The sequence below is a fragment of the Photinus pyralis genome, unplaced genomic scaffold (assembly GCF_008802855.1).
Source record: "Photinus pyralis isolate 1611_PpyrPB1 unplaced genomic scaffold, Ppyr1.3 Ppyr1.4_LG9, whole genome shotgun sequence".
NCBI lineage: Eukaryota > Metazoa > Arthropoda > Insecta > Coleoptera > Lampyridae > Photinus > Photinus pyralis.
This window is the reverse complement of record NW_022170878.1, coordinates 16,796,718-16,816,107: the sequence shown is the minus strand read 5'-3', so window position 1 is coordinate 16,816,107 and position 19,390 is coordinate 16,796,718. Positions and strand designations below refer to the sequence as shown.

General features: G+C 40.6%; 1 protein-coding gene across 1 annotated transcript in view; it reads left to right on the top strand.

Moving 5' to 3' along the window:
• The window catches only part of LOC116181313, a 32,090-nt gene extending 17,423 nt beyond the window's left edge, over positions 1-14,667 (top strand). Inside the window, exons 4-8 of the mRNA XM_031501631.1 lie at positions 7,177-7,485; positions 13,459-13,612; positions 13,658-13,787; positions 13,835-14,029; positions 14,081-14,667. Of these exons, the coding sequence (XP_031357491.1) occupies positions 7,177-7,485; positions 13,459-13,612; positions 13,658-13,787; positions 13,835-14,029; positions 14,081-14,178 (886 nt within the window). The 3' untranslated portion in view covers positions 14,179-14,667. The remainder of the gene's footprint in view (positions 1-7,176; positions 7,486-13,458; positions 13,613-13,657; positions 13,788-13,834; positions 14,030-14,080) is intronic.
• The last annotated feature ends 4,723 nt before the right edge of the window (positions 14,668-19,390 follow it).

Here is a 19,390-nt window from a genome sequence, read left to right as displayed (position 1 = left end):
ACTGATATAATATTTAGATAATATTTGATTGAAACTTCCAGTAAACAGATCTGGGGATATATTGTATCCATAAAGAACAATGTCGAATTATCGTTGACAATTAATTTGTGACTTTTCAGTATAATCTTCGTCTATTTCCAAAATGTTGGTTCACCTTCATGTAAAAAACGACAACAAGTTTTTCATTTTCGTAACCACAATATCTAGTACTTGTAAAAATTTCGAGAGATAATAAGTTATCAAAGATTAAGCTGCGCCTTAACTTCAGACTGTTGTGAAATAAGATATTTTTGTAAATTCGATATCAAATACTTAATTTTAGATGGCGTTTTCGGTTTTACAATTTGCGAATGTTCGTATTTTCGCCATATCTCTGCTTAGAAAACAAATATCAAATTTTCACTGATATTCTCCCTTTTTCATCTTATTTGATAATATCATATAATAATTATATCGTTACATTTGAAATTTTCAAAAAAACCTGCAAAGTTTATGTTAATGTCCCATCGCGCCCTCTACCACACGCTCTTTCCAACAAGATCTATTATGTGAAAATCTGTTAACCTAATCCGAAGTTACATTCAATTCCTTAAATTTCCCCTTCCCCTACCCCTAATATTTTATGAGCTAGAGCATCAAAATGATGCAAAATTGATACAAGATTGCTATGCATGTATTTTGTATGCATGTTTGATGGGTATATTTTAGGAAAAAAGTCATTTTTCTACTTAACCATGAATCGTACGCCCTCTAGCGACGAAATTGGAAACTTGAAAATAATCTCCAGCGATTTCTATTGGCCCCTTTTGTTAACAAAATTGTTTCCCGAAGCTGTGCAATTAACAGTTCCATAGATATTGCCTGTGACCATTATTAATGGGACACCCTGTACATATATTTTATTCATTTACAAAAATGGATGACATTTTTATTTGACTTTAAAATTCGGAACGCTGTAAATTGGTAACTGCATTGAAATGTGTTTTCCATCGAGAACTCCGAAATTGGTGAACTTTAGATTTTACAAGAAGCCATTTAATGGACGGAGTATTATCTTTTTCGACCGAATTGACAAAAATCATTATGATTTCAATGTATTTCCCTTATTTTTAAAGTAAATTGCAGGTATAATAAACAAGTATAAATTGTGCACAACTTTTGTGCAGATAAAGCGCATTTTTTTAACCGAAATAGCTTTTGTTTTGACATCACCAATGGATATATTTCTTGCAGACGTCTCAATCGCCCTTTGTGAGTACCCTCTTCCGACAATCATTCTTGAGGTATAAAGGAATATACCCGATCACGATGAAAAGTCGAGGACGAGGGCTACGGTTGGTAGAAATTAATTCCTTTCGTTGAGACCTTTCATTAGAGTACCATGAAGGATAAAACTAGTTCCACTCCCCCCCTGCCCCTCCGCCCGTACTTTGATAAAAGGTCAGAAAGAAGGGCAGTAGTTCGTAGAAAACGGTTCCTTTAGTTGAGACCTATAATTAGAATACAATGAGAGATAAAATTAATGTTTCACCTCCCCCCCCTCAGGTCCCATCGCTCACTGATCTCCCCCCCCCCCCCATTTTCTAAAGTTTAACTTGGGACCGCTAAAGGCATGCGCGTATGCAAAATCTGAGACCAATTGGTCGTATGTAAAAGTTATGGACGTTTTACTTTCAAAAACAGCATTTCAGGAAATAATTCGTGGGGGTGGCCCCCTTTTATACAGCGAAATTTGATGACCGTCTGGCACACCTTCAAGGTATAGGCTACCTACTGCAAAAAATTCCAGTAGGACCTAGAAGTAGTTCGAAACGGCAGAAGTGGGTCCGGACGGACGGACGGACGGACAAAATGCAAACAATAGCACTTTTTTTTAATTCTTAAAAAATGCGACGGGATACCCTGTATTTGAGAAATCTAGTAAAGTAAATCCGTAGGGGGGGGGGGTTATTTCCGAATTAGCACAGAATTGGTTTATTTCATTTGAATTTGTGCCTTAGTGTTATTTTTCCTTTTAGTCTTTGTTTTATCGCTGTTTATTTAGATTTGTTTATGTAATTGTAAAACGTGAAATGGTTGTTACGTAAGAAACATCTGGTCAAATTTGCGTACATTGTAAAATTGGCGCCCAACAGGGGGATAGTCGACTGAAAAGCGCATCGGAATCCACCAACACGAGGAGAATTGACCCCACCACTACCAGCGCCAGTGCCAACAACGATTCCGACCGCGGTGGCTCAAACCATCGACCATCTGACCGCCGCATTCCAAGTACTAAAGGACACCACCACCGGCCTTCCCGTTTTGTCCAGGGACCCACTTGAAGACCCCGCTAAAAAACACTAGGCCAGCCGGCACCGAACCCTCCGAAGAGAAAAGGTTCCCTGCCCGCCTGCCATTACTGTCCCGAGCGCCACTTCCATTGGGACTGCCCCGTGGATCAAGGATCACGCTATGGAGGAAGGGGGGGGGGCGAGCTTGCTGGGCCAATCAAACACCACAGTAGAGCTAGGGAAGTCTACCTTACCCTTAAAGCAACTCTTCTTCCTCCACTGCCAATTCGAGGCAGTCCAGTGCACGAGTCAACCGCTGCGCAACTGCGACTCCGCCGTCACGCAACAACCCTCAAGTCACCGCCGCTCAGCAGCGCTACTACGCCGTATTTTGGGAAAGAATGTGGAGCCGGGGGGTCTGGGGGGGTATACCACCGAGGAAAAAGAAAGTGCCAACCTTCATTCGCCTACAACTAACATAAAACATTCGTATACTGGGGCGACAATTGACTCTTCCTGTTTCCTGGGGGGTATTCCCTACCCCCAGAGACCCCGGTTTTACATTCTTCCCCAAAATGTTTAGTACACTTAGCGGAATACTTTGAGGGGGTCTACCACGGAAAAGAAAGAATCAATCTTCATCCGCCTTCGTACACTGAGATTGACTTTTTCTTTTTCCTGGGGGAGAGGGGTAGTAGTCCCCAGATCCCGAATGATACGCTTACCATCAAAACATTCAGCTCTTAAGAATCTTGCAAAAAAAAATGATGTTGTAAGTGCTAAGGGTACTAAACATTGTGAGGGTAAATGTATCAGGGGAGTGGGGTCTGGGGGGCATGGGCATGAAAAAGAAGAATTCAATCTTCTTTTACCGACAACTGCCATAAAATCCCCTCAGCCCCCCCCCCCCGGGTGGTATGTTCACCAAAAAAACGTTCAACCCCATAGAATTTTGCAAAAAAAGCCAAGAGTACTAATCAGTTTGGGGAAGACTGTAGAATCGGGGGGTCTTGGGGGGGGGGGGGGGGGAAAACCCCCCAGGAAAAATAAAGTGTCAACTGACATAAAACAGGTACTCTCAAAGCGTTAGTGGAAGGTCTGGACGTGTCTTCGCTGTTCTTAAAATTTGTGGGAGAAATCTTAATCCCAAGCAGTGTGATAATTTCATGATGGTTTCATAAAACTTTTAATGGGTCCCATCCCCCAAAACGTTTAGCCCCTAGAACCCTCGTGTATGGAAAATATCTTCCGGAAAAGAAAAATTTGACTACACTTCCTATAACAATCATAAGCATACCCACTTTCTTAATCATTTTGGGGAAAAAAATGGCACCGGGGGGTCTGGACCCCTCCCCCCCCAACCCCAAAGAAGAAATCGACCTCAGGGTGCTACATTCTACCCGAAAACGTCCAGCCCTCAGAACTCGTGTATAGAATATTTTCCGAAAAAGAAACATTTGGCTACACTACTCACAAAAATCATGCGCATAGTAGTTTTCTGAAACATTTTGGCGGTGAGCATACCACGGGGGGTTTCCCCCCCAGTACACAGAAGAAATCTATGACGTTTTCCCAAAAACTACCATGACAATTGGTTCTGGAGTAGGGGTCATCAAATCTCCCTTATAGCTGGGGGGTATTCCTTACCCCCCAGACCCCCCGGTGCTACATTCTCCCCCAAAACGTCTAGCCCTTAGAACTCGTGTGTAGAATATCTTCCGGAAAAGAAAGATTTGGCTACACTACTCACAAAAATCATGCGCATAGTAGTTTTCTGAAACATTTTGGGGGGTTAGCATACCACGGGGGGATACCTCCCCTAGCACACAGAAGAAATCTATGACGTTTTCCCAAAAACTACCATGACAATTGGTTCTGGAGTAGGGGTCATCAAATCTCCCTTATAGCTGGGGGGTATTCCATACCCCCCAGACCCCCCGGTGCTACATTCTCCCCCAAAGCGTCTAGCCCTTAGAACTCGTGTATAGAATATCTTCCGGAAAAGAAAGATTTAGCTACACTACTCACAAAAATCATGCGCATAGTAGTTTTCTGAAACATTTTGGGGGTTAGCATACCACGGGGGGATACCTCCCCTAGCACACAAAAGAAATCTATGACGTTTTCCCAAAAACTACCATGACAATTGGTTCTGGAGTAAGGGTCATCAAATCTCCCTTATAGCTGGGGGGTATTCCATACCGCCCAGAGCTACATTCTCCCCCAAAGCGTCTAGCCCTGAGAACACGTGTATGGAATATCTTCCGGAAAAGAAAGATTTAGCTACACTACTCACAAAAATCATGCGCATAGTAGTTTTCTGAAACATTTTGGGGGTTAGCATACCACGGGGGGATACCTCCCCTAGCACACAAAAGAAATCTATGACGTTTTCCCAAAAACTACCATGACAATTGGTTCTGGAGTAAGGGTCATCAAATCTCCCTTATAGCTGGGGGGTATTCCATACCGCCCAGAGCTACATTCTCCCCCAAAGCCCTCTGAACTCGTCGAACCCAATGTTTGATTGATCTTTCTGTTTTGTGGGGGGGGGTCATTTCTCCCCCCGAAATGTTTAGTACACCTAGCGGAGCATTTTGAGGGTCAACGTATCACCAGGGGGTCTGTCATGGAAAAGAAAGAGTCAATCTTCATTCCCCTCCCCCGTGCAGCGAGGTGAAAATTAACTTTTTCCGGGGGGGGGGGGGGTAATCCCCAGACCCTCAGGTTACCCTAAAAACGATTAGCTGTAAAGAATCTTGCAAACAATTGTGGCGCAAGTGATGTCAAAAACAAGTGATATATTAAAAAAACTTTAACATATGGTATCTCATTCTTTAGGTTATCTATCTCTTTTTTGAGCCCCATTAATTGACACTCCATTTTCCTTTGCTCTTCCGCTCAACCTACCCCCTTCTGGTCTCGCTTTTTCATGTAACATGCTTAGTTTAAATCTCCTCATCGTCCCATATATTTGTCCCCTTTCTCTATTTATCAGCTTCCAGAAGTCTTTCTCTATTTTGATTCCTTTGATTAATTATCTTTTTGTTTCTTCATCTGTTTAGCGCGTTTTTTAAGAAAAAAGTGCGTTTTATCCGCCCGTCCGGATCCACCTTTGTCGTTTTGAACTACTTCTAGGGGAATGGTGCTACAGTCCTGAAATTTTTTGGAATAGGTACACTATACCTTGAAGGTTGAAGCCCCCCCCCTACATTATTTCCTAAGGTGTTGTTTTTGAAAGTGATAACCTGCATAACTTTTATTCATACGACCACCAATTGGTCTCAGAGTTCATACTGAATGAATGCCAAGTAAAACTTTTAAAAATGTGAAGAGTGGAGGGGGGGGGGGCACACGTTCTACCCATGGTATTCTAATGAAGGGCCTCATCGAAATAAATTGGTTTGTACAAACTATAACTTTCCTGTGCGGCTCTTTTTCGAGATCAGTGAATGACGGGGCCTTATCTGACCCCGTATCAGAAGAAATGGGGGGGGGGGGCTGGTTTTATACTTCATGGTACTCTAACGAAAGGTCTCAACGAAAGGAATTAATTTCTACCAACCGTAGTCCTCCTCCTCCCGTATTGGTGATGTCAAACCTTCCAGTGCAAATATCTGCAGAAAAGAGTGTCGGAGGGTTTTAAATGTATGCCTGACGGCCTTTAGACTTACCCAATCAGTCTCTTCAAGTTAGTTTCAAGTGTGGGAGGTGGGTTGGTTCTAGTCACAATAGCCCAAAACAAATTAACGATAAACTGTCTACTCACTAATCGATATCTGGTGGGGTTGCTACTGTTGATTCCCCAAGATTGATTACCGGCACCAATTAAGAAGGTGTGTGAAACGTGTAATAGGAAATGTATAGGTACGCGAGAATGGGGGTTGAGTAATTATAGCTAATTCGGGTAGGAAAAAAACGTCAATACATTATGAAAGGGTGATTGATGAAGGGACGTGGTGGAAATTCTTCCCGCTTTCTCAATAACCGCATGGTAGAGAAAAATCCTTGAATCCATCTGGAAAATCGATCGTCTCCTTTTTATGGTAGGTTAAGGTTAAATTCGTGAAAATGATGGCGTTGCGGTTATAAAGCATATCAAAGTCGACCTAATATAATCTTAAGGGGTTTGGGGTTGTTACAGCGCTACGATTGCGTGATTCAAATACTTGAGTGGTCAGCAAGTGCAGAATAGCGTGTCCAGATATCTGCATGGGCGCGCCGTTTTCCTCCAACCGTCACCGATTTCGCTCGTCTTAGAGTATCAAGGGCCGGCATTCCGCGAGGACTTCCGCCGGAGGTTTCCGGCGAAAATCTCGTGTGATCCAGCTCGATGATTTCGGAGCGCTCCCGATTAAGGTTCCCAAATTGGCAACCGCACGCCACTGCTTTTCGGGAACTAAAAAGCGCGATAATGTGTAGACGCGTTGGAAATTGGAAAACGCCAGTCCGCGTGGTCAGTTTGTGTAAGAAAATTCGATACCAGCGCGCGAGAGTTTCCCCAATCTCTTTGTTTGTGGTGAAGTGATCGAGGATCCCGCGACGGCCGATAGCTTTAAAGCAATAAACAATTAAAAATGTAAATGACACCATTTGCATAATTTACATAAAAGTGATTTTCTCCCTTAAAAGCATCACGAACGTGACCTTAACGAAAACTGATTCAGAAGGAAGCTCCCATGGTGCAGTTGAAACGAATCAATCGCAAAATGACGTATATTTACGTTATGCCGCTCCACGAAAATCAAAACGGTTACGGCGACATACTACAAAATGGCGGCGGGTACATAATTTCTTCCAAAACTCACATTGATCTTATCGCAAACACCACCACGCCCCATCCTCATTGCTTGACCCGAACTTTTTCTGGTACAAGGTTCTCACGCTCGACTTTTGTTTTCAGATTGCCGCCGCCGCAATCGCCCCAGGAGGAAGCGGCGGCGACGACGAGCGAGCCTCCCAAAGGCATCTGCGGGAGACTCTTCGGCCGCTGCGCGAGGCAGACGAAGACGAAGCAGAAGAAGCGCAAATGGTGGTTCGGAAAGAAGGAGGACGATCAGGTGGCGGAGAAGACGAAGTGGTGGCAAAAGTTGACGTGCTGCAAGAGGAAAAAGGTCGGCGACGTCGAGCAAGGTGCCAACGGGGGTGCGAAACGGAAGGACAGCTGGACGGAGAGAAGGGACAGTTACATCGGCGAACCACCAATGTTGAGGTATTCATCTGCGCCATATTGCGTGCCTTCGTTCCATTGACTTCGCAAAAATCGATAGGGGTGGCATTCCTGTGTACTCTTTGAGGTTTGAAACTTGAATGAACACGAGAGGATCTTTGTTGTCAAAGAAGTTTTTCTTCGTCGAACTGACATATTCCTACCCAATTCCACTCTTCTCGATCTTTTGCGGAAAATTCGCCCCCGGCCCCAAGACAACTTGCATCCGGAATTTTTATGGCCAAGAAGACTCACTCCCAGGAAGTTTAACCATCGATACCACGCCCGCTCTCGTAAGAACTGCACTGCAAGTGCAATACCCACACCCTTGCTCAAAATAGGGGTGGAAATCGATTTTTATTCTGCCCTTCATGGTACTGTAATGTAAGGCCTCCAATCAAGTAATTTTGTCATCACTCGTCCCCTTCCCCCATCCTTCTAGCGATGGAAGATCTAGACGAGATCTATCTGCAGATGCAGTGCAAATTGCTCAAGAACAGTTTCGTTAGAAAGTGCCCACAAGTGAAAGGACTGGATGAGATGTGGGGTTCAGCTTACCCTTCTCCTCTTCCCCCTTCGTCCAGGATTTCTTCCCTGACTTCCCTACCTCTTTACAGTACCATCTCAGAGGATCAATATTTTCCTCTTTCTTTCCACATAGTCTGCCTCCTTTCTTCTTGTTCTATCCTCCCTCCTCTTTCCGCATCTGAACCTCGCTATTAGTTTGACGTTTTCCTTCCTTCCTGTTATATATTTTGGCACTCCTTCCGTTATTAGCTGTGCTTCGTTGTGAATTCTCCCTTTTTGTATTAGTCCCTTTTTGTCAGTCCTTCCTCATGCTTTCCTTTCAATTTCTGCCCATCCAATCCGTTTCGTTCATAATATTCTTTGCTCCCACCATTTTCCTTTTGTGTTCATCTTCGTTGACAAACATTCTTTCACTGTGGTCTTATTTTGAACTTCCTCTCTCCTATTCCTTCCTATTAATTGTTAAATTCTCTTTCTTCTTCCTCCTCCGTTCTACCTCCCTTTTCCTCTCTACCTCTTTCTCAAATGTCATCATCCTTGATTTTTCGACATTTAATTCCATTCCTTTTGTTCCCAGTATCTCTCCATCTTCCCATCATTTTCTTCGTCTGTTCTCCCTCTGTTACCATTATTACTCCATGGTTCTGTTCTTTAAATTATTATCTATTTTCCCATTCTCCATCATTTTCGCCATACTTTTCCTTTTGTACTTTTTCGACCAATGTATGCAGTACATCGATCGATCATCTTTCTCCCTCTTCTGAAAAAGTGATTCCCCTATGATTTCCCTTACAGTCTTTGTCACCTTTGTTGTAAATCGGAACTATTACCCCTTCCTTTCATTCTTCCAATAGTCTTCATACCTTCTTCCTCCCGCTTTCCATGTAGTACCTTAATAAAGTGCTGCTTCCAGTCCTCTATTTCTATCTCTCTTCCACTTAAGATGTTTTCCCTTTCCTTGTTTTTAATTCTTCACTCTTCTTCGTATTCTTTCTGTTTTTCCTTACATTTTTTTCTGTTCTCCCAACACCTTCTTCTCTCCCCTTTATTTCTTTTTTCATCATTGTTCTGTATCCGTTTTTTATCTCTACCTTCCCCTTCATTTACCTCTTTCCATGTTATTGCCTTTTAAACACTCTCCTTCATATTTTCCACTCCTCCGTGCTATCTCCGATTTCTTCTTCTTTTCTCCCTTTTTTTATTAGTCCCTTTTTGTCAGTCCTTCCTCATGCTTTCCGCCAATTCTCTCCTTTCAATTTCTGCCCATCCAATCCGTTTCGTTCATAATATTCTTTGCTCCTACCATGTTCCTTTTGTGTTCATCTTCGTTGACAAACATTCTTTCACTGTGGTCTTATTTTGAACTTCCTCTCTCCTATTCCTTCCTATTAATTGTTAAATTCTCTTACTTCCTCTACTTTTTTCTTTCTCCTCCTCCGTTCTACCTCCCTTTTCCTCTCTATCTCTTTCTCAAATGTCATCATCCTTGATTTTTCGACATTAATTCTATTCCTTTTGTTCCCAGTATCTCTCCATCTTCAAATCATTTCCTTCCTCTGATTGCCATACTTTTTTATCTGACAAGAGCTGTCTTTAAATCTATGAGGAACGCTATCACATTTTCGCCCTCGTTTTCCAATCGATCGATCGTCCTTCTCCCACTACTGAAACAGTGATCCCCTATGATTTTCCAAACAGTCTTTGTCCCCTCTGTTGTAAATCGGAACTATTACCCCTTCCTTTCATTCTTCCGGTAGTCTTCACATCCTCTTTCTCCTGCTTCCAATCCTCTATTTTTATTTATCTCTCACTTATGTTTTTTTCCTTTTATTTCTTTGTTTGTAATTCTTCTCTCTTCTTCGTATTCTTTCTGTTTTTCCTGTTCTCTCAACACCTCCTTCTCTCTCCCTTCTTTCTTTTTTCATGATTGTTCTGTATCTGTTTCTCTCTTCTGTGCACTGTTTGTACCACTAATCCGTTCTTTTATCTCTACCTTCCCCTTCATTTATCTCTTTCCATGTTATTGCCTTTTGAACACTCTCCTTCATATTTTCCACGCGTCTGTGCTCTCTCCGATTTCTTCTTCTTTTTGTTCCTCTAGTCTCTTTCTCTCTCTCTCTCTTTCTCTCCACAGTGTCTTTTGTCCGAGCGTCGCCCTCTTCCAGGCGTCCATCTATAAAAAATAAATAAAAATTGCATTATAAACAAAAGATGCCCACCGGCTATTTGTTAAAAACCGCTCTCCAAAATTGCGTTGGTTCCCCTGATGGCCTAATATAAATAGAAAAGTCTACACTAAAAAATTCCTTGACTCTGTGCTTTACCTAATTGTCTACTTTCCCTTTCCATTCGCCTTTAAATCCATGACAAATGCTATCACCTTTTCGTCATTTTTTTCCAATTCCTTTTCCGCCAATTTGTGTAGTGCATCTTCTACATCCCTTTCCTTTCTATTTCTCTTTCTAAACCACTGCATCTGTACGCCGTCTTTAATATCGTGATTCTCCTATAATTTTCCAAACACTTTTCTATCATCTCTTTTGTGAATTAGCACCATTACCCCTTCCCTTCATTCTTTCTATAGTCCCCCTCCTTTCCATACCTTGTTTATCAGTTTCTTCGGCTTTTCGTTCACACTATCTGTGGCGAAAATGCAAGCCTCATTTCTTATTGCTTACCTCACTGCCGCTTTCCCTTTCTTCAGTCTCTTAGTTACTCAAGCGCTTCTCTTGAAATTTCGTTTCCTTCCCACCTCCCCTAACACGTCCCCTTTTCTCTTGCTTTCGCTGTAGTAGGTACCTTAATAAAGTGCTGTTTTCAGTCATCTATTTATATTCCCCATCTATGTTTCCTCTGTTTCTCGATCCTTTTTTCTTTTGTACTTTTTTCTGTTTTCTAAATCCCCCCCTTTCCTTGTTTTCTTTCTCCATTATCATTCTATGTCTGTTTCTCTCTCACACACTCTTTCCATTATCTCTTCCTTCCCCTTCATTTACTTAGTACCACGTTATTGCCTCCAAATTTTTTCACTCCTCCTCTGTACGCCAAGGAGGAGGGTTGTTCTTATAGTCTACGACTCAACAGTGTCACTTGTCCATAACTGTATCTCCCTCCGTCTTTGCATCTTTCCATTTGCTGATCTTCCCTCGTAGACTAGTGGCCGTTTCTACCCGTTCCTCTTCAGTACCTTTTTCAATTACCGACCTCTCTTTTCCTGATAATTCCAGTAGATCCTCTCCCTCTTTATCTCTTGATTATCTACTCTTTTCTTTGTTCTGGAATTTACCCCCCCCCCCCCCCATATCATCCTCTCCTCTTTTCCATTTACCATACTTTCTATTTTATATGATACATCTTTAATTCGTTCTCTGTTGTGTACACATCCCCATGTTCTTCCCCTCCACTTCTACCCTTTCCTGTATGCCTTCCTCCTCTTTCATTTCACTCACTAAATATCCTGTCCTTTATTCCCCTCCAGTCATTTCCTTCAATCCATGGTTCAATCATCCCCACGGCATAATATCCTCTTACAAACTCTCTCCATTTTTGTTTCATCGTTTCTGTCTCTCTCTTCTCCATTCCCCTCCTTCCATTTTCTCTTTTACTGTTAATTTTCCCCTCCAAAAGCATTTTGCCTTCGTCTCTGTTCGCACTACTCGGTTTTCTTTGTTACTTGATCTGTGTTCTTCATCGTTTGTTATCTTATTTTAATTTCCTTTCCTCTTTCCCTCTCCGCAGCCTCTGCAATTTCTTTCTGTGCCTTTCTTTCTGCTTATATCAGCACCTTTTAACGTTATTTTGTTCCTTATATTTTCTCCTTCTTTTCTCTCATTTTCTTCTTCTAGATTTGCTATCTTGTCCATCAGTTCTTCTTTTTCTTCATTCCACTGCTCTTCCATTCCTTGCATTTCCTCCTTGGATCCTCTAATTTCTTCCATCATTTTCTCATTCATTTTATCTATTTGCTCCTTTGTATCCTTATCCGGCCGCATGATTTCTTCTTCCCCTCCTATCAATTCGCTCCTTTCCCCTCTTTGTCTCTTTTCTTGTTCTCTCCCTTTCTCTCTTCGTCTAGTATTACTTTTCTGTTTTATTTCGTTCTTTCTACGTCTCTACATTCCATATCAGATAATTCGATGTTTATTCTCTACACGTAGTCTGCCATTTCAATTTTTCTTCGTCTCTCTTTCACTTCCTCTTTCCTCATTTCCACATATGATTTTTCCGTCCTATCCTTTTCTTGTTCATCACTTTGTTCCCCTTGTTCGTTTATCTCGTAGTATTTTTTTGTTTTTGCCATCATTTTCCTTTCTTTTTTGACACCAGTTCTTTTCTTCTCCGCTTCGCTCTTCGTCTAATACAACTTTCCCGCCTCTCCCCGTTCTTTCTACCTTTCTACATTCAATATCAGATCATCGATGTTTTCTCGCATTGCTGAATATGTAGTCTGCGTTTCCATTTTCCTTTTTTCCTCCATCTTTCACGTCTTCTCCCCTCATTTCCACATCTGAAGCTCGCCAAGATTTTCAAATTTTTCCGTCTTTCCCTTAGATATTCGGTACCCACCCCGTTATACCTTTTTCCCCTCGTGCATTCGAGATTTTCCCTCTTCTTGTTCTTCTCTCCACCTCTTCTCTCTGGTCTGTTTCTTCAGTAATATTTCCTTTATTGTTCCTTCTCGTATTTTGCCACCCTGTGTCCACTCTCCTTCCCTGTCTTCTCCCATTCCTTCCCAGTTTACTACTTCTGTGTTTTTCCTGAAAGTTTCTTCATGCTCTACCGTAGTTCGCATTTCAACATTTCTTCTTCCCTCCTTGTTTCCATACTGAACCCCGCTATTATTTTTATATTCTTCTGTCCTTCTCTTAGATATTTCGGTACCCACTCAGTTATCAGTTATTTTCCCTCTCTATTGCTCGATTACTTGTTAGTTCTTCTAACATGCTTTGCTTCCTTCCTCTTCGTCTCTCAACCTCTTCCCTCATATCCGTCTCTGTGCACTCATCCTGTTCCATCCCTTGTTGACACCAGTTAGGTAACTTTCTCAACCCCCTCGTATTTTTCCTTCTTTATCCTTCTTGAAACCCTGTTAAATATAATCGGAACCTTTTCCTGTAATGCTATCCCAGTCTTTGGTGCATCCTGATCTGGGAATAATTCCAGGAAACATTCCAGGAAGATTTGGAAAAGATTTCCACAGATCTCTCGTGTATTCTACTCTTCTAATTCAAACTCTTCCATAAAAAAATGTATCAGAACTCCAGAAATGAAAGAAGATGTTAAATAAGAATTTTCTAGACACCTTCATACACCACTAACACAAAAACGTGTCTTCCCAATTCCCTGTATCAGGGTTGTAGAAGACGGATTTTTTCAAATGAGAAACGCATATCATATTTCATTTAAATCAGATTTTTTTGGCACCTTACTAGAATGTATTCATTACAGTTCAAAAGACAAATGCAAGAATTTTTTGCGAACGATCTGCTGCCTAAATATATGCGCGAAAAGGCGGAGAAAGGCGGAGGAAGAGGCGATCAGACGACGAGAGTCGCTGATGAGCAAGAAGAAGAGCCTCACACCTTTGGCAACAGTTGTAGAGGTGAGCCCACTTGAAATCCGCGCAAGTACAAGGAACTCATTTTAGGAACCACAAACTTCAAAATTGGACGCCGGTTTGGTGGACCACACGTCAGTCATGAAGGCCGCGATTCCAGTGCTTCCCGTACCTTTAGCTTGGTTATGTTTAATCCTGAACATTTTTATTCCCGGTTTCGGTAATTTTTACGTTCCGCTAACCCACGTTCTAATCGTTTTCTTGCAGGAACCATCCTCAGCGGATTTCTGTGCTTGTGTATAGGAAAACCGAGATTCTCGCAGAAAGACGGACCGAAACCCAGAATAGGCGCTTGCATTATAGACTTTTTCATAGGATGCGGACAGCTGTTTACAGTATTATTCTGCCTGGTCGGTTGGGGATGGTCCATCTGGTGGGGAATTATAATGCTTAAATTGGCGAGTAAGTGCTTGCGACGCGGAGACGTTCGGCGTTTTAATTTTTAATCGATAGAAAAATATCGCAAGATCAGACGGGCGGAGAAGGCGATGGAGGAGGACGCTCAAAACGCGGCGACCCTCAATCACCTGGACGTCGAGAGGGGAGTGTAATACGAACAATTTGTCTTTTTCTAAAAGGTGTACCCATTTACTATTGTGGAGGTTTCGGATCTACGAAGCTATCTCAGTGTTCAAGCGGAATACTGTTAGTGTAAGGAGGATAGTTTTTCATATGACAATAGATTTGTACAGTAGGTAATAAACTTTTTATACAATTGTTAAGTAAATATAGCAAAATATTTTTGCTGCCCGTTGTTAAAGAATTTTGTAACAAAAACTGGAAGCTTCTTTCGATATTGCATGCTTCCGAAAGGTTGTAGCTGATAAACCACTTCTTCCAGTGCAGATTTTGGATGGGATGCGTGTGCGACCAAGTTACATCGATCATTTCATACATATCAGACCTGCAAATGGAAGTACCTAGCTTAAAATTATATGAAATAAGAAAATACTTGTAAAGCAATTTGTACATAATCTATCTAAAGGAGTGTATTTTATTGTACCTAAACTTATGTTAAAGTAAACTACAAAGTGGATCAAGATTGTCAATAGTTATTTACCCTCGAAAAGATTTGCGGGAACTATTTTTAATTACAACCTTAATGGGTAGCACCACTTCAAGGGACATGTCAAATGGTCATGGTCTTGTACTGTTCCACTTAAGGAATTTAAATTCAATTTACTACATGAAACGGCGTAAAAGAAAATTCAAGATTAAGGGTCCGAAAAAGCAAGACGATAAACGGCTAAGAAAAATCCCACCGGAAATTTTAAAAGTAATAGAACGGGGAGCCCCTAACTAAGGTAGGAATGACGTGCACGTGGGTCTGCCACAGGAGTGTAACCTGAAACGTTGGCAACAGTTGTCCTTGTCCCTGGGACAGTTAGGCCAATAACGCTAATGCCAGGGGATACTGCTAGACCAAGTTCTGGCCTCAGGATTGGAGCAAAAAAGTGGAAATGTTCAAGAAGGAGTGCGGTTGTAGGAAGAGGGATTACGATCAATAAACGATTAAACCGGACGGAAGACGGTCGATTCAAGGCAGCGCAAATTTTTAAATATAGAATCGGACGCGACATGGCTTTCTAAAGACTTCCCCAAAGTACGCGCATCAATCCCTCCAATACCAAGCGCCTGGCTACGCCAATGGCTTATACTGTTGTTTGCAGTTTGGATGCGATTCCGCCACAGTTGCGTAAGATCTCAAAAGATCGTATTCGTATCCTAATGAGCACCCCCCCGGTGCTAAAGTTTCCCCTGACGAAATATTTAGTACTTTTAGCAATTGTGTCATACGGAGAACCCTTGAGTAAGTGAAGGAGGTGTGAGAATTGAAGGACGTATAAAACAATGCTGGAATAGGCCCCCTTGGACCAGCGATATGGAAGCTCGACTGCGGTCTCTAGTTCGAAAAAAGGAAGGTTATACACTGCCTTTTCGCTTTGAGATCAACCCGGAAAAAAAAATTTTCTTATAGACTGTGGCCTGTAGAATCCATAATTTCAAACAGTTTCTAGATTGGGCTACTAGTTCAAAAGTTACAGCCCTTTGAATTTTTTTCTAGTCTATAACTTTTGATTGAGAAGTCTGATCGAAAAAGTACAAATTGATTTGGACTCTACGCACCCAAATTAATAAGAAAAAGTGTTTTCCCCAGAATTTTTGGTGTAGCCGATTTTTGGTAAAAAAAAGGAAGGTAAAACATTGCCTTTTTTTGAGCCCCGGAAAAAAAATTTTTAATAGAATGTGGCCTGTAGAATCCATAATTTCAAACAGTTCCAAGATCAGGCTACTAGATCAAAAGTTACAGCCCTTTGAATTTTTTGGCGAAATTCTGACCGCGCCAATCGATAGCGCTGGTCGAGACCTTTCCAACGAGGGGTCGGAAGGCATATCTACGACGCACCGTTCTCGAGATATTACGGTTTGTCAGAATTTATGGTCGAAATTTCAAACCGTAATATCTCAAGAACGGTGCGTCGTAGATATGCCTTCCGACCCCTCGTTGGAAAGGTCTAGAAGGCAGTTATTATTACCTTCCTTTTTTACCAAAAATCGACTGCACCAAAATTTCTCGGGAAAACACTTTTTCTTATTAATTTTGGTGCGTAGAATCCAAAACAATTCGTACTTTTTCGATCAGACTTCTCAATCAAAAGTTATAGACTAGAAACCAATTTCGAAAGAAAATTCAAAGGGCTGTAACTTTTGAACTAGTAGCCCAATCTTGGAACTGTTTGAAATTATGGATTCTACAGGCCACATTCTATAAGAAAATTTTTTTTCCGGGTCGATCTGAGACAATTTTTTTTGAGGGCCTCAAAAAAAGGCAGTGTATAACCTTCCTTTTTTACCAAAAATCGACTGCACCAAAATTTCTCGGGAAAACACTTTTTCTTATTAATTTTGGTGCGTAGAATCCAAAACAATTCGTACTTTTTCGATCAGACTTCTCAATCAAAAGTTATAGACTAGAAACCAATTTCGAAAAAAAATTCAAAGGGCTGTAACTTTTGAACTAGTAGCCCAATCTTGGAACTGTTTGAAATTATGGATTCTACAGGCCACATTCTATAAGAACATTTTTTTCCCGGTAGATGTGAGACAATTTTTTTTTCGGGGCCCAGAAAAAGGCAGTGTATAACCTTCCTTTTTACCAAAAATCGACTACACCAAAATTTCTCGGGAAAACACTTTTTCTTATTAATTTGGGTGCGTAGAATCCAAATCAATTCGTACTTTTTCGATCAGACTTCTCAGTCAAAAGTTATAGACTAGAAACCAATTTCGAAAGAAAATTCAAAGGGCTGTAACTTTTGAACTAGTAGCCCAATCTTGGAACTGTTTGAAATTATGGATTCTACAAGCCACATTCTATAAGAAAATTTGTTTTCCGGATCGATCTGAGACAATTTTTTTTTCGGGGCCCAAAAAAAGGCAGTAATNAGTGTATAACCTTCCTTTTTTACCAAAAATCGACTACACCAAAATTTCTCGGGAAAACACTTTTTCTTATTAATTTTGGTGCGTAGAATCCCAAAACAATTCGTACTTTTTCGATTAGACTTCTCAATCAAAAGTTATAGACTAGAAACCAATTTCGAAAGAAAATGCAAAGGGCTGTAACTTTTGAACTAGTAGCCCAATCTTGGAACTGTTTGAAATTATGGATTCTACAGGCCACATTCTATAAGAAAATTTTTTCCCGGGTCGATCTTAGACAATTTTTTTTTGGGCCTCAAAAAAAGGCAGGGTATAACCTTCCTTTTTTACCAAAAATCGACTACACCAAAATTTCTCGGGAAAACACTTTTTCTTATTAATTTTGGTGCGTAGAATCCCAAAACAATTCGTACTTTTTCGATTAGACTTCTCAATCAAAAGTTATAGACTAGAAACCAATTTCGAAAGAAAATTCAAAGGGCTGTAACTTTTGAACTAGTAGCCCAATCTTGGAACTGTTTGAAATTATGGATTCTACAGGCCACATTCTATAAGAAAATTTTTTTCCGGGTCGATCTGAGACAATTTTTTTTTGTGCCTCAAAAAAAGGCAGTGTACGACCTTCCTTTTTTACCAAAAATCGACTGCACTAAAATTTCTCGGGCAAACACTTTTTCTTATTAATTTTGGTGCGTAGAATCCAAAACAATTCGTACTTTTTCGATCAGACTTCTCAATCAAAAGTTAGACTAGAAACCAATTTAGAAATAAAATTGAAAGGGCTATAACTTTTGAACTAGTAGCCCAATCTTGGAACTGTTTGAAATTATGGATTCTACAGGCCACATTCTATAAGAAAATTTTGTTTCCGGATCGATCTGAGACAATTTTTTTTTCGGGGCTCAAAAAAAGGCAGTGTATAACCTTCCTTTTTTACCAAAAATCGACTGCACCAAAATTTCTCGGGAAAACACTTTTTTTTATTAATTTTGGTGCGTAGAATTCAAAACAATTCGTACTTTTTCGATCAGACTTCTCAATCAAAAGTTATAGACTAGAAACCAATTTCGAAAAAAAATTCAAAGGGCTGTAACCTTTGAACTAGTAGCCCAATCTTGGAACTGTTTGAAATTATGGATTCTACAGGCCACATTCTATAAGAAAATTTTTTTTTCGGGTCGATCTGAGACAATTTTTTTTTTCGGGCTCAAAAAAAGGCAGTGTATAACCTTCCTTTTTTACCAAAAATCGACTGCACCAAAATTTCTCGGGAAAACACTTTTTCTTATTAATTTTGGTGCGTAAAATCCAAAACAATTCGTACTTTTTCGATCAGACTTCTCAATCAAAAGTTATAGACTAGAAACCAATTTCGAAAAAAAATTCAAAGGGCTGTAACTTTTAAACTAGTAGCCCAATCTTGGAACTGTTTGAAATTATGGATTCTACAGGCCACATTCTATAAGAAAAATTTTTTTCCGGATCGATCTGAGACAATTTTTTTTGGGGGGTTCAAAAAAAGGCAGTTATTTACCTTCCTTTTTTACCAAAAATCGACTGCACCAAAATTTCTCGGGAAAACACTTTTTTCTTATTAATTTTGGTGCGTAGAATCCAAATCAATTCGTACTTTTTCGATCAGACTTCTCAATCAAAAGTTATAGACTAGAAACCAATTTCGAAAAAAAAATTCAAAGGGCTGTAACTTTTGAACTAGTAGCCCAATCTTGGAACTGTTTGAAATTATGGATTCTACAGGCCCCATTCTATAAGAAATTTTTTTTTCCGGGTCGATCTGAGACAATTTTTTTTTCGGGCCTCAAAAAAAGGCAGTGTTATACCTTCCTTTTTTACCAAAAACCGACTGCACCAAAATTTCTCGGGAAAACACTTTTTCTTATTAATTTTGGTGCGTAGAATCCAAAACAATTCGTACTTTTTCGATCAGACTTCTCAATCCAAAGTTATAGACTAGAAACCAATTTCGAAAGAAAATTCAAAGGGCTGTAACTTTTGCACTAGTAGCCCAATCTTCAAAGCCATCGAATCTTTGAAGAAGCTTCCATATATTATGCAAGATGCACAACCCTTCCAATTGTTTCAAGTTTACGTTCCCATATTCTCCTCATCAATATTGATAGAATTTGTAGCGTTGAGATGGCAACGCCACAATTCTGCGTGTACTGTGAAAAAAACCTAGACACAAAAAGATTGCAAACATGATGCGCTGTACCACTAAACCGCCTCGTGAAGCGATCATGGTCTTGCACCTTAATTTCATAACCATCTATGGGATACTTCTGGAACAGGTGATTAGGG